Genomic DNA, 15,203 nt, shown 5'->3' with positions numbered 1-15,203 from the left:
ATTTAAGATTATGAAAGGGATAGACAGAGTGGATGTGGATAGACTATTTCCGTTAAGAGGAGGAAAGATTAAAACAAGAGGACATGAGTTAAGAATTAAGGGGCAGAGGTTTAGAGGTAACATGAGGGGGAACTTCTTTACTCAGAGAGTGGTAGCCGTGTGGAATGATCTTCCGGGAGAAATAGTGGCGGCGGAGTCAATTGTATTATTTAAGAAAAGGTTGGACAGGTCTATGGATGAGAAGAAGATGGAGGGTTATGGGCATTGTGCAGGGAGATGGGACTAGAAAGGGGTGTTTGGTTCGGTGCGGACTAGAAGGGCCTAATGGCCTGTTTCCGTGCTGTAATTGTTATGTTATGTTATGTTATAAATACATTCACACAATGATTAAACTTTTATATGCATCAAATATATTAAATATCTACAAAATTCACACCCCCCCCCCCCCCACACCCCACAAATACAGAAATATAACTTCATGTACTGTCAGAGCTCTAATTTTCATAATTCCTTTTTGGGGATATTACATTGTTACATACATTGAAGGGTCAAATTTATAATTGGACCCCTACATAATCCAAGTACGGTTGCCATATCTTAATGAATGTCATATTTATTCTTTAAGTTGTAAGAAATTTTCACCATGGGTAAACAACTACGTAATTTTGCGGCCCATTGAACAGTAAGAAGGGGAGAGTTGGATTTCCACATGATTGGCACAGCCAGAGCTACTTTAACAAAGTGAATTTGAAATTTAGTCAGTTTATAGCTCATGTTCATAAGGTTGCCCAGAAGGTACAGCTCTGGGTGATATTGGAAAGTCACTCCTGTTACTCTTGTTAGTGTTTCGGCGATACCATACCAGAATGGTCTTACCTTTGCATACGACCGGGTAGAATGTTAAAAGGTTCCAATTTCAATGCCACATCTGAAGCACATTTTGGATATTTCAGATTTTGATTTATGCAGTTTTTGTGATGCTAGATATGATGTAAACAATTTGTATTGAACTAGCCCATATCTCACATTGATTGTTAATCCAAAAACCAATCAGACCAATACTCCTCTGGTATTATTAACATCCAGGTCCGACTCCCACCTCTCTCTCAACCTTTGTTGGTCTGGCATAGCACTTTCTCCTTGGAGAACAAAATATATCCTAGTTATAAATTCAGGTGTATTTCCTAGCCTAAGCATCACTTCCACTTCATTACTTGAAGGCAGGACCAATGTGGGACCCCTTCTTTCTCACAAGAGGGATCTTAATTCAAGAAAGCAGTGGAAGGTTCTATTTGACAAATCATATTTCTGCTTTAGATCTTTTATATTCTTCCATTTATTGTTTCTCCCTTCACCTTGTTGCACTTCTCTGGATCAAATTTGATTTGCCTCATTTCTCATCATCTGCCTTTTTTCAGGTGATCTGTAACTTCTGAATAGGACAGATAGATTGCAAGTTAAATGTGTTGGGTAGATTTTAAGCCTGGAAGTTGAAATGAAGTTGCAAACTTTGATTTGAATGATACATAGAAGGCAACATGAGGCTTGTGGAAATAAAACTTGAAGTTCAAGTCAAGAACAGGTTTATTGTAACATGAGCTTGTTTTGTTAGCAAACCACTGGACATATACTTATTACAACAACTAAAGCATAGAATGTACAGTAGAAAGAGAGATAAGTTGGCATGAAGCAAAGGCAACAAAATCTTGCTATTTGGGAGTTCATTCAAGAGTCTACTAATGACAGGAAAGAAAATGTCCTTGGATCTGGTGGCGTGTAGTCTCACACTTGTGAATTTTCTTCCTGATAGGGGTTTGAGGGTTGAGGTGTGGTGTTAAGAGAGTCTGGGCAGAGTTGCATGAGTCTTTTAAGATATGAGTGCTTTTCCAAGGCAACAGAAGTTAACGATAGTGTCCATGGAAGGAAGGAGAGGGGTGTATGTATAATAGCCTGAGCCATGTTCACAATTCTTTGCAATTTCTTTTGGAGTTGGGTGAAATAGTTCCTGTACCATGTTGTGATGCATTCTGACACGATGGTGCACTGGTAAAAGTAGTTAAGGGATACTGATGACATGCCAAATTTCATCAGGCTTCTGCAGAAGGAGGAAAGGGGTTAAGGGAAAGTGATTCACTGAGCCTTGCTTGGGTGTTGTGGATGTTTACCTTGTAGCTTATCTCCACAGATAAGGATTGGAAAACAAAACTACAGATGCTGGACGTTGAAACAAAAACATGAATGCTGGAAGAACTCAGCCAAGTCAAGCAACATTTGTGTAAAGAGAAACCAGACAATGCATCGGGTCAAAGTTCTGATGAAGGGTCTTCAACCTGGAGTGTTGACTAATTTCTCTTGTCACAGTTGTTCTTTGATTGGTTGAGTTAGAACATAGAACATTACAACACAGTAGAAGCCCCTCAGCCCTTAATGCTGTGCCGACCTATATAGTCCTACCAAAAAAAAACCTAAATCCTTCCTACCTCATAACCCTTTATTTTTCTTTCATCTATATGCCTGTCTAAGAGTCTTAAATGCCCCTAATGTTTCAGCCTCAACCACCACCCCTGGCAATGCATTCCAGGAACCTACAACTCTGTTTTTTAAAAAAAAACTTACCCTGATGTCTCCCCTAAACGTTCTGCCTTTCACTTTGTACTGATGTCCTTTGGTCTTTGCTATTCCCGGCGTGGGGAAAAAAGGTGCTGGTTATCCACCTTATGTTTGTCTCTCAGAATCTTGTGAACATTTATTAAGTTAACTCTCATCCTTCTTCAGAGAGCAAAGACTTGGCTCTGTGTTTGTTGCCTCATATGACTTATTTTCCAATCCAGGCAACATCCTGGTAATTCTCCTTTCTACCCTCTTCATAGCTTCCACATCCTTCCTATAATGAAGTGACCAGAACTGAACACATTATTCTAAATGTGGTATCACCTGACATTTGTAGTGTTGCAACATGATCTATCAACTCTTGAGTTCAATCCCCTGACTTTTGAAGCCCAACATCCCATAGGTAATCTTAACTATAGTATCAACCTGTGTGGAAACTTTGAGAGATGTATGGATTTGGACCCAATGTCCCTCAGTTCGTTCACTCTGTTAAGCATCCTACCTTTAACCCTTGAGGTTTGACCTTCCAAAATGCATCACCTCTCAATAATCTGGATTGAACTCCATCTGCCACCTTTCAGCCCAACTCTACATTCTGTCTGTATCATTTTGTAACTTGCGACAACCCTCAACACTATGTGCCAGAGGATTGGAGAATTGCAAATGTGGTCCCTTAGAACCCTGAGAATTATAGATGACTGGGTGTGCAAACTATTGGAGAGGATTCTTAAGGACAGGATTATACGCATTTGGAGAATGTCATAATAACATTACTGCATTTTGATTTGGATTGCATCAAATGACACTCAGGGATCCCAAAAACATCATTAAATTATTATTCATTCACGGAAAACTTCACTGTTCAGGAGGATTAAGAAAATAAAATAATTATTTTTATCTCATAATTCTCAAACATGGGCTCCAAATTTATAGAAATAAGGAATATTTACCTTTTAAATTATAAGTAGTTTTTTCTAAAGTAATACAACTTTGAATTTCGGCATGCCATCTTTCTAATGTTAATGAAACATCAGATTTACATGGTACAGCAATACATTTCTTTGTTTAAGGCTAACTTAAATTTTAATTGAGAATCTGACAAAAATAATTTAGGAGTAACACTTTCAAAATTTCCTAACAACAATTCAGGTTTTACGGAAAAGTCACACCATTTATTCATTGTAAAAACATACCAACAGAGCCCCAAAAAGTATTAACCTTTGAACAAGACCATGTGGAATGAAAAAGGTTCCAATTTTTTTTCCACATCTAAAACATTGATCCGATAAATTTGATCTCCATCAATTCAATTTCTGAGGTGTGATACAATTGATGTACAAAATTATAATGAAGTAATCTATATCTCACATTAATAGTATTAGACATAACTTCTTTGCTTAGATTTTGCCAATCCTGCTGATCTATTATTTTGTCTCGATCTTGTTCCCATCTTTCTTTTGAATTAAACAAACCTACTTTGTTCTTGTAACAAAATATACACAATTGAAATAAATTTTTAAGTCATTTCATCAACTATAATTTTCTCCAAATTTGAAAGATCTTTTAAAACCATATCAGATCATAATTTCTCTCTTAAATAGGCTCTTAGCTGAAAATAATAAAATAACGTATTACGAGGAATATCAAACTTGATTTTTAATTGATCAAAAGTCATTATAACAATTTCCCAATTTTGAAATTTTTTATTGTTCCAAATATTTTAAAAAATTATCTTTTTAAAAAATTAATAAAGGATTAATTAATGGTTTTTTTAGTTAAAGAAGATTTCCATCAATTTCTAACTTTATTTCAGAAGTTAAGCTAATGTTTTAATATCGGAGCATCTTATCTTGTTATTAATTTTGGCTCCTATTTATAAATAAACTCCTCTGGTATAATTTCTCCTATCTTGTTTAATTCAATTTCTACCAATGATGGTTTAATTTTTACAAACAGGGAGTCTAAATATCTTAATTGTGCTGCCTTATAATACTTCTTAAAATTAGAAATTTGTAGTCCTCCTTGTTCATATTTCTATGTTAACTTTTCTAATGACTTTCGTACCATTTTTCCTTTTCAAAGAAATTACTTGTTTATTTAAATCTTGAAAAAATCTTTGGGGTATAGAAATGGGTCAAGTTTAAAATAGACATTTTAAAACAATTAACTCTTCCAATTAACATAATAGGCAAATTTACCCATTTCTTTCAATCTTCATCTACTTCTTAAATATTGGGATATAATTTAATTTATATAAATTTTTCAAATTATTATCAATACGTATACCTAAGTATTTAATCTTATCTGACCATTTAAATTGAACTTCTTGTCAACATTGTGAAGAATCTCCTTGAACCAATTCCATTACTTCATTTTTATCCCAGTTTATTTTATACCCTGAGATTTTCCCCTATTCTAACAACTGACTATAAAGTTTTGGTAATGATAATTGTGGTTGAGTTAAACTAATACATGGTCAGCAAATAAATTAATTTTATGTTCAGTCTGATTTATTTCACACCCTTTCAACTGTCAGTCATCTCGAATTTTTTGTGCAAGTGGGTCAATAGCTAAAGTAAAGTAAATAAAGGATATCCCTGCCTACTAGATCTATTTAAATTAAAAGATTGAAATATCTGTCTGTTATGTTTGAGGCCCACCCCTGTTGTAAATCAAAGACAGCCACAATGTCAGTGCAGACTAACTCAATGCTTTAATAATTACCTACTACAAACATTACTACGAAGCATTCATATTAATAAGTTCCCTACTTCATCACATTCACGTAATGGTGTCATATCCAACACTCTTCCCCCTCCCCCACCCAGCATACATAATCTTTGAAACTTTTAGGTAGGTGTGTGGTTCATTTGGATCTATGGAGAGGGATGGTATTGGTTGGGGTACTTTGTTGTAAAGAAGTTCTAGGCATGATCTGTTCCGGTTCATTGGTCAGGATATAACTTGGCGGTGGAGAAGATGATCTTGGCGGTCTTTTTGGAGTTAGGGTGCGAAGATCCAGTGGGCTGTTCGCCTGGTCTTTGGTTTCAGGTGCCCTTCTTGATGGTATCTCCTTGATCAGTGGTCTCGGTCCTTCTCCGTGTCAGTTGACATGTGGTGGAGGTGCTTCTGGTAGCTGGGTCGGCCCCTGACTGAACACACTATCCTTTCCAGCTTTGGGTGTCATTGCATCATCCACTGGTCTTAGTTGGTTGATGTGTCTTTTCCATATCATTGTCCCCCATTGGGATGTGATACGAGAATAGCGTGAGTGTTTTCAGGACTACTCCCCACACCTATGGAGCTTTGTGGATGCGGTAGTCTTGCACCAACACTGGTTCCTCCACTTCATTTGATCTCGGATCTCTCTTAGCGGAAATTGTCTGTGGCAGTCTGAGGCTAATATTTGGACGTATTGCCGACAGTCTGGTCCTTAGATTTCATCTGAACATCAGCTCTACTGGTGTTCTTTTGGTGCTTGAGTGTGGTGTATTCTGGTAACTCAGCAGGAAATTGGCGATTTTCAGGGACAATGACGAGCCGGAATTTTGTCTCATTTTCATGATTTTCTTGAAAGTTTGTATGAAACGTTCTGCTTCTACATTTGTACTGGGATGGTATGGTGCAGATAATATGTGGCGAATGTTATTGTTGTGCATGAAATCTTTAAATTCTGCTGATACCAATTGCGGGTAGTTGTCGGAGATGAGTTCCATGGGTAATCCATATGATGTTAAAACTTCTCTGAGTTTTTCAATAGTCTGACCCGCAGTTGCTTTTTCCATGCGGATTGCAATTGGCCATTTTGAGTGCGCGTCAACTACTATCAGGAAATTCTTTCCCATGAATGGCCCCACAGTCTATGTGGATATGATGCCATGGTTGTGATGGCCATTTCCATGGGTTTGCTTCAGCCTGAGGTCCTTTGGGTTGTGCCTCCTGGCCTGTACTGCACCTTTTGACTGTGTGCTCGTTAACTTCCGCTGTGGAAGGCCACCAGATGTGCATCCTCTCTACTGCTTTCATACGCACTATCCCTCAGTGGTTATTGTGTAGTTCTGCCAAGACATCTTGCTGCCACTTTTTGGGAATGATGGTCCAGGTTCCCCATAGTAGGCATCCTTCTTCGATGGACAGTCACCATGTCTGGTGCAATGGGGTTTCATTTCTTCTGACATTTCCTGATCTTCTAGCCAGCCTTTGTTTGTGAAATTGAATACTCTGGACAATATTATATCTTTCTGGGTTTCCTTACTGATCCCCTTTGCTGTTATCGGAAATTGATTCAGTTGGCTTTGATTTATTTATGTTGCTTCTGATGTCCATTTTACAAATGTTTCTGGGAGTGGTAAGCGGGAGAAGGCATCTGTGTGGTTATTCTGTAGCGCTGGTTTGTGTTTTAAATCAACATTGTATGCTGCCAATAGCATCGCCCAGCTTTGAATTCAGGCTACCGCCACCATCGGTATTCTTTTTTTTGATCCCAATATTAGACAGTTGATTATTGTCTGTCACCAATGTAAACTTGCGTTCGTACAGGTCTTGGTGAAATCTTTTTACCCCGAAGATGATGGCTAGTCCTTCTCTTTCCAATTGAGTATAGTTCCACTCACAAACAATTAGTGATCGGGAATGTATGCCACAGCTTGCTCTCCCTTTTCAGTTTTCTCTGACAGTACGGCACCCAATCCCACGAGCGGCGCGTCTACTGCCGGTGTTAGTTGTCAGGATTGAATGAATTAAGACATGGATATTGCTTGTTAAAATTGTTTTTAGTTCATCAACAGCTTGTTTGGTTTCTGTGTTCCAGTACCATTTCTGATTCTTCTTAAGTAGTTCATTCAGGGAATTACACAACATAGACATGTTTGGGATGTGTCAGTGATAATGGTTTACTAGACCCAGAAATGATTGTAGTTCTGTTTTGGTTAGGTAGAGAGCATTCTGTACAGCTTCTGTACCCTTTTTGCCCATTTGTACCCCTTCTTTATTGGTGGTGAAACCTAAATAGGTTTTTTCATAGTCAGACGTTTGCCTGCTGTAGTCAATTTAGAACAATGTCTGGGGTGGTTAGATGTTCGATGCCATCCCTTCCAGTAATGATGATGTCATCTAAGTAGCAGCCTACATTGAGTCCTTGCAGTAACTTGTCCATAATTGCTTGGAATATGGCTGGTGCTGCTGATGTTCCATACGGCATATGTAAATAATCCCAAATGTGTGTTCATGGTTACATATTTCTGGGAGCTGTAGTCTAACTCCACCTGTTGATAGGACTGGGACAGGTGCAGTTTAGTGAACTTTTGTCTCCTGGTTAATGTTTGGAATAGTTCTTCAGCCTTTGGAATGGGGTGTTCTGGAATTTGTAGTGCTTGATTGATGGTCACTTTGTAATCACCACAGATACATATTTCTCCATTTGTCTTGGGGTTGCCCAATTGGAGTACTGGATTTTTTTCTAATATCCCTTCTTTCTGCAGTCTATTAAGTTCCTATTCAATTTTTCCCTTTATTGCAAAAGGTATGGCTCTGGGTTTGCAAAATTTGGGTTCTGCTTTGGGTTTCAAGTGTAGTTTGGATTGTTCCCCACGAATTTTTCCTCAACCATCTTCAAATACAGTACCGTAACGTTTTAAAATTGGAACTAGTTTGGGGTCTGTGGTTTGCTGCAGGTGTTCATCCTGCTTTACTTTGTTCTTTTGGCTGATTATCTTCCCTATTTCTTGCCAATCCACCTGAAGGTTGCTTAACCAATTGTGACCAAGCAATGCTGGCCCCTCGGTGTCCACGATATAGAGGGCCACTGGTTGGATTGATCCTTGTACTTAATGTGTACATTGCACTTTCCAAAAACTTGTATTTTTTCCCCCGGAACAGTTTTTAAGATGTTGTCCATTTGGAGCATCTTTGCATGCGGCATTAGGGAAACTGCTGCTCCCGGATCTAGTTCTATCCGTATCAGTTAGTTGTGAATGTAGACATGGATGTAAAAATTCGGCTCTTTGTGGCCCAGTCCATGGATGTGGATTACTTGTATAACATGTTTACTTTTGTTTGGTTCCTCTTCTGATTCATTGGTATCCGTGTTTTCAGTGTCTGGGCTTTCTCCTGTCTCTTGTACAAATTGTATTTTTCTGGAACCTGGCTGGTAATCTTTCTTTAGTTTAATCATTGGGCATCTTGCTTTGATGTGCCCCTTCTCACTGCATATGTGGCATTTGGCTTTTTTGAAATAGCAATTATTGGGACTGTGATGTTTTTATTGGGCAGGTTCCTGGCGGGAAGAATCTGTCTGGCAGACATCTGCATTGCTTGCTGCTATCTTGGCAGCAGTAGCAATGTCTAATGTTAGTTCGAGTGTCATATTTTGTGTTGCAATTAGTTTTTCCTGGGTAGTTTGTTCACCTAAACCCATTACTAATTGATCTCTTAATGCACTGTCTCTGAATTGTCCAAATGCACAGTATCTAGACAGTTTACATAACACAGCCATGAAATTTGGGAGACTCTCATGCTGTTGTTTACATCGGTAAAATTTATGTCTTTCTGGAGGTCGGGGGCTAAGGTGGTGACCGATAGCTTCGCAGATTTCAGCATATGTATGGGTTAGTTAGCAATCTTAGGAGCTCATAGGTGCCTCCTCCCATTCTGGTTAAAAACAATGCCTGTTTTTTTATTCAGTGGAGGATTTTCAGTCATATCATGCACAATACAATGATTATCAAAATGTTCTACATACGATTCCCAAGTGTCTTCTTGTTCATTGAATCTGTCAAAGTGAGCTGAAAGAACTGCTGCCGCTTTTTGCTGTCTTCTGTAGTTAGAGTTGATAAATGTGTAACGGTTGAGTGAGTTCTTGCTTCCTCATCGCCACAGTTATGTTTGAGATCCCCCGCCATTGTAAATCAAAGACGGTGACAACATCAATGCAAACTAACTCAATCCTTTACTAATTACATACTACAAGCATTACTACATAGCATTCAGTATAGATCAGTTCCACAAGTCATCACGTTCACTTAATGGTGTCATATCTAACACTGTCCGTTTGTTGTTACCTTAGCTTTAGGATTTCTATATAGTGCCTTAATCCTATTTATAGGTTAACATATAGAACAGAGAAAATTATACTACGGTCAAAGCAGAAATATTATGAACTAGGGGAATGATCACATAAAGTTCTAGCTTGGCAGTTAAAAGCAGAACAATCTTTTAGAACAATTAATGTAATACAACAGAACAATGAAATGACATGTAAACCACAAAAAATAAATGATGTAGTTAAGGAATTTTATGAAAAGTTATATACATCTGAATCATTGCATGATGAGGAGGCTATAGATGAATATTTGTCACAACTGGTATTACCAAATTTAACTGAAGAAGGTAAAGGTGATTTAGATGCTCCTTTTATTGAACAAGAGGTTTGTGGTGCACTTGATAGTTTACAAAATAACAAATCTCCAGGAGAAGATGGGTTCCCAGTTGAATTTTATAAAATAATTAAAGATTTATTGATTCCATTATTTGAACAGCCTTATCTTCCAGAAACTTTTTCCATGGTGATAATTAGTTATTGCTAAAAAAGATAGAGATCCATTAAAACCAGCTTCATATAGACCTATATCTTTATTGAATGTTGATTATAAAATTATAGCAAAAGTATTAACAAATAGGATTAATGAATATCTTGATAAATATGGACCAGATAGGTTTTGTTAAAAATAGACAAACTTGGGAAAATATAGTAAGGTTATTAAGTATAATGCATTTAGCACTGAAGAAAAAAAAGATTTGTGTTATAGTAGCTTTAGATGCAGAAAGAAGCTTTTGATAGGTTAGAATGGGATTTTTTATTTAAGGTTTTGAGCAAATTTGGCTTTGGTGTAAACTTTACCTAATATTCCTTGCATTGAAATAGTCACATTTTAAACCCTCCAATTGACCACATTTATGCTTCCTCCTCTGCATGTCCTTCTTCACAAACTTACAACACATTGCATCATCCTTTCTACCTTCTTTCCTTTTCTCTGCACTCACATTTAGATTCCCATTCCCCTGCCAAACTAGTTTAATCCTTACCCAACAACTCTAGCAAACCTGCAGCATATAGGTCCCTCTCCAGTTCAGATGCAGGCCATCCTTTTTGCACAGGTCAGACCTTCCTCAGAAGAGATTCCAATGATCCTTAAATCTGAACCTCTGCACCAAGTCTTTATCCACATATTCATCTATTACAACTTTCTATTCCTTCCCTCACTGGCCCATGGCACAGGCAGCAATCTCGAGATTATTACCTTTCAGTTCTTCCAGCATATCTGTTTTTAATATATTGTACCTATTGGACAGAAGCTCTGGTGGCGTCTATGTTGATGAGACCAAGCACAGATTGGACGGCTGCTTCATTGAGCACAGACTCTCTGGCCTTGGTTGCAAGCTGGAACTCTCATTTGCGAGCCATTTTAATTCCCCTCCCCTGTCCTTGGCCTTGTCTATTGGCAGGAAGAAGCCAAGTGTTAACTTTGAGGAACAGCATTTGATATTTTGCCTTGGTTGTTGAAAAGTAAATGGCATGGATGTTGAATTTTCCAAATTTCGATTACCTATGCCTGCTCCCCCACCCTCCCCATCCCAATCTAGTTCTACTGTCCCCATCTGTCCTTTACGTGCTCCTGTTCCAAATTTTCTCTCAAACCTTCCACTGATGACATGCCCTGATAATCTCTTCCTTTGTCTCTCCACCTTCTCCCACCTTCATTTATCCAGCATCCTATCACATCTTTGTCCCCTTTTTAATGCTTGCTATCTCCTCTTCCCATTTTCATCTTGAGAAATGGTCCTGACAAAAAAAACATTTTATCCATGGATTCTGCTTGACCTACTGAGTTCCTCAAGCTTCTTAGTGTTTGTTCGAGATTCCAGCATTTGTAATGCTTGTGTTTAACAAAAACCTGTTTTTTTTTTTACCTGGTTTGTGGTTATATTCTGAATAAAACTATGTAAGCATTTATCCATATATGTGTGTCTCAAACTTTCCCTCCCACACACTGACCTTGAGATATTTTGAAGGAGTATCTTCTCACAGAAGTGTTGGCTCAGGACCATCTTGCTAGCCATAAATATCAATAAACTACACTACAAATGTACAATCTGCCTTTGTTTGTATTACAAACATTTATTTAATGAGATGAGTTGGACTTTGGGTGGTACAGTTGCCATAGTGGTTAGCGCAATACTATTACAGCGCCAGCAATCTTGATTTGAAAATCCAGTGCTGGGTTTAAGGAGTTTATATGTTCTCCCTGTGTCTGCCTGGGTTTCCTCTGGGTGCTCCGGTTTCCTCCCACCCTTCAAAAAACATACGGGAGTTGTAGGTTAATTGGGTGTTACGGGCCCAGAGGACCCCAAAACCCAGCAGCAATAGAAATTTACCAAGACAAATGGTTACTTAAACAAAAGTAGTTTTTAATTTTCTTTAAACATAAAAACAGGATCAAACTTTAACTTATTTCTATTAACTTAACCTAACCTAACCCCCTTCTAATTCTAAGCACCCATGTATGTAATGTGTATAAGTTCAGAAAAGTTCTTTGATTCACAGTCTAATCTCACTTCTCATTCCTCCAAGTTCACTGGTATCAGGCAATTCTTACACTGTGCAAGAATTTAACATTTATGAATTTTCACCAAGCTCTGGTGCTTAAAGGTAATTACTTACTGCTCAGGAAGGTTCTTGTCAGTTTCAGAGAGAGATTTGTTGCTCATTGGACACACACAAACTGATTCCCTCTGATCAGTCACTTCAGTATCTTGTCTAAGAAGCTTGCCCAATCAGGGTTTTCCAAGTGATAACTTCTTCTGCAGATCACCACAGAGATCCTTTTTTTTTCTCCTTATTTCAGGTGAAACACTCTAGCCAGCCATTTCCTCTTGTATGGACCACAAGGGTTTTGAACAGACTGAACTCAGAACTCACAACCTGTCTTCAAAATGGGATTTAAACAAGCTGCCAGCATGTTGTTGCAGCCTCTAAAAGCCACTGCAGAAATCAGTCTCTCTCTCGTAGAGAAAACCTGCTTGTCTTTGTTCTCTCTCTGTATGCAAACCACATGTCCCTCTTAGAACAGCAAACTGCAACCAGACAGATTGTAGCACTGGAACCAATCTTCTGAGCCTGTTCAACTCTTGCTTTCAAAACAATAACCCATTTACACCTGCTTTCGAAGTTTCTTAGCAAAGCAGTCTCATTGTTTCATTGTCTTTGCAAAGGCTGTCAATGCCTGCATGACTCACGTTCAGCAAAGTTCTTGCATTTTAAATGAGATCTGTTTTGTGAAGTGTTTGTTTGTTTGCGACCTACACTCTAAACCCCCACAATCGATTTCCTTTAAAACATATCTATATACAATATAAAATATCCATCACAGTGTATTTGGGAGGCATGAGCTTGTGGGCCAGAAGGGCCTGTAACTGTGCTGAATGTCTAAATTTAAATTTAATCAAGATGAAAGAGATTGCAAACACTGGAATCTGGGAAATAAAAATGTTGGAGGAATGCAGCTGGTCAAGCAATGATGAAGTGCAGCCATTTTTAAATAACATAATTGGTAAAAACATAAATTTAACACAATACTCTTGGTTTTTATGTTCTCGTTTAAAAATAAAATATTTAATGCACAACAGCCAATCATCTACCTGTTAAGACATTAGTCTTGGAACTTCTCCCGCTGTTATTTTAAAAATCGATCCCATCACTACTGTTCTGTTCCAAAATTCCTACTTGTGTTGTTTTTAAATACTTGATGTTTCCTGTCTTTGAAGTTTTCCTCATTTTAAAACCGAATATTATTCCTTTAAGTGCAGTGAGCTTAATATAGGCTTTGTGAGGCTCTTACATGAATTTTTTTAAAACCATTTTCACTTTAAGTAAAAAGATTTACAATCCAGGCAAAGTTGACACATTTCCTGATTTATGAATGTTATGTCATAGGGTTTAAATATAACTCTTTCAGTTATTCTTCCTATTTGTTTCACTCCAGGTCCAGTTACAACTGTACACTTACTTGTCCACTGAGTTTATCAGCACTGCTACTATTTATAATGCAGTTCGAAGAGTCGGTACTGTGTTACAGATAATGCACACACTGAAATTCTATTACTGGGTTGTGAATCCGCAAGATCGTAGTGGAGTTGTTCCCAAAGCCTCAGGTAAGATGAGACCTCTATTAAATCATGAAGTAATTTTGCTTGTACCAATTTATTTTATTCTTCATACATTGTCTAATAAATAGTGCATCTAATCTATCCATTTCTGTCTGAATTGCATCAATGCTTGTACAGATCTATCAAATGAGTTCAGAACACATACAACCTGGAATTATTACACTGCAAGGAGAAAGTTGTTTGGGAGCTGATAAGATGATATATGTCAAGAATATTACAATCTATTACTTTTGCAAATGACAATGAATTTTGTAAAGATTAATTCTCTTCTTTATTTAGTAAGGCTGTTCAAAGTTGTACATTTTTTAATGTGATAGTAACTTGATTTTAATTGTACACTTTTTTGGTAGTCTGTAGGGATATCTCAACTTTTGATTTGGGATTCATTCTAGTCTAGATCATAAATCTGTCCAAAAACCATATTCTGTAAAATGAATATCTTAGAAATTATGGGCATAATATGGAATTTTATATTATGTTTGTGGAAAAAGGAAGAGTAAAGAAAACTTGGAAGTTAAAAGTAATGTGGACCATCAAAGTTGAGCTGAACTGTTAATATGAAAATGATGGGAAACATTGAAAAAGGTTTTTGGTACAGCATGAGATGAAATGAAACAACTTAAACAATGGAAGAAAAGTTGAAATCCAATGTACTGTGTATAGCGGCTGCTACTGCTGGAGAGGTTACGCTCAAAAAAGAGACACACACTACGGGAGTGAATTCAACACTGATTTATTGTGCTGGCAGCTTTGCTTATTAAGGGCTCAGAAGCCCATCTTTGACATTACAATCTGCTTCAGCTTTAGGGAGTATCAGGAAGGTAGCATGAGCCAGGCATCTTTTGTTGCTTGGAAAGCATCGGATGCTTCTTGATTCCACGAAATCACCTTCTTCATATCGGTCATAAGGGAGAATAAAGGTTTCATGGTGTGAGCTGCCCCTGGCAGGAATCTGTGGTAAAAATTCACCATGCCGACGAACTCTTGCAGTCCTCTTACTGTTGTAGGCTTGGGGAATGTTCGAATGGCCTCTATCTTGTCGGGTAGTGGTTTAGCCCCGTGGTAGTTGATCCTGTGACCTAAAAAGTCAATTGAGTCTTTGCCGAATTGGCATTTTGCTGGATTAATTGTCAGACCAAACTCACTCAACCTGTGGCAAAACTGTCTGATGTGAGCAGCATGTTCGGCATGCAATCAGAATGTCATTGAGGTAGATGAACACAAACTTCAAATCTCTGTCCACAGCATCCATAAGCCTTTGAAAGGTCTGTGCGGCATTTTTTAGTCTGAATGGCATTCTGAGGAATTCAAGCAGCTCAAATGGCGTAATAATGGCAGTCTTTGTGATATCCTTAGGGTGGACGGGGATC

General features: G+C 37.9%; 1 protein-coding gene across 3 annotated transcripts in view; it reads left to right on the top strand.

Annotated features, from left to right (window-relative positions):
- Positions 1 to 15,203, top strand: part of lrba (LPS-responsive vesicle trafficking, beach and anchor containing) — an 871,588-nt gene that overhangs the window by 128,436 nt on the left and 727,949 nt on the right. For all 3 annotated transcript variants that reach the window (XM_069926437.1, XM_069926436.1, XM_069926438.1), the window contains one exon: positions 13,650 to 13,818. In XM_069926437.1, the coding sequence (XP_069782538.1) occupies positions 13,650 to 13,818 (169 nt within the window). The remainder of the gene's footprint in view (positions 1 to 13,649; positions 13,819 to 15,203) is intronic.

Source organism: Narcine bancroftii, chromosome 3, assembly GCF_036971445.1.
Source record: "Narcine bancroftii isolate sNarBan1 chromosome 3, sNarBan1.hap1, whole genome shotgun sequence".
In the NCBI taxonomy this organism is placed as follows: Eukaryota; Metazoa; Chordata; class Chondrichthyes; order Torpediniformes; family Narcinidae; genus Narcine; species Narcine bancroftii.
The sequence above is the reverse complement of the archived record's forward strand: the minus strand, read 5'-3'. Positions and strand labels throughout refer to the sequence as shown.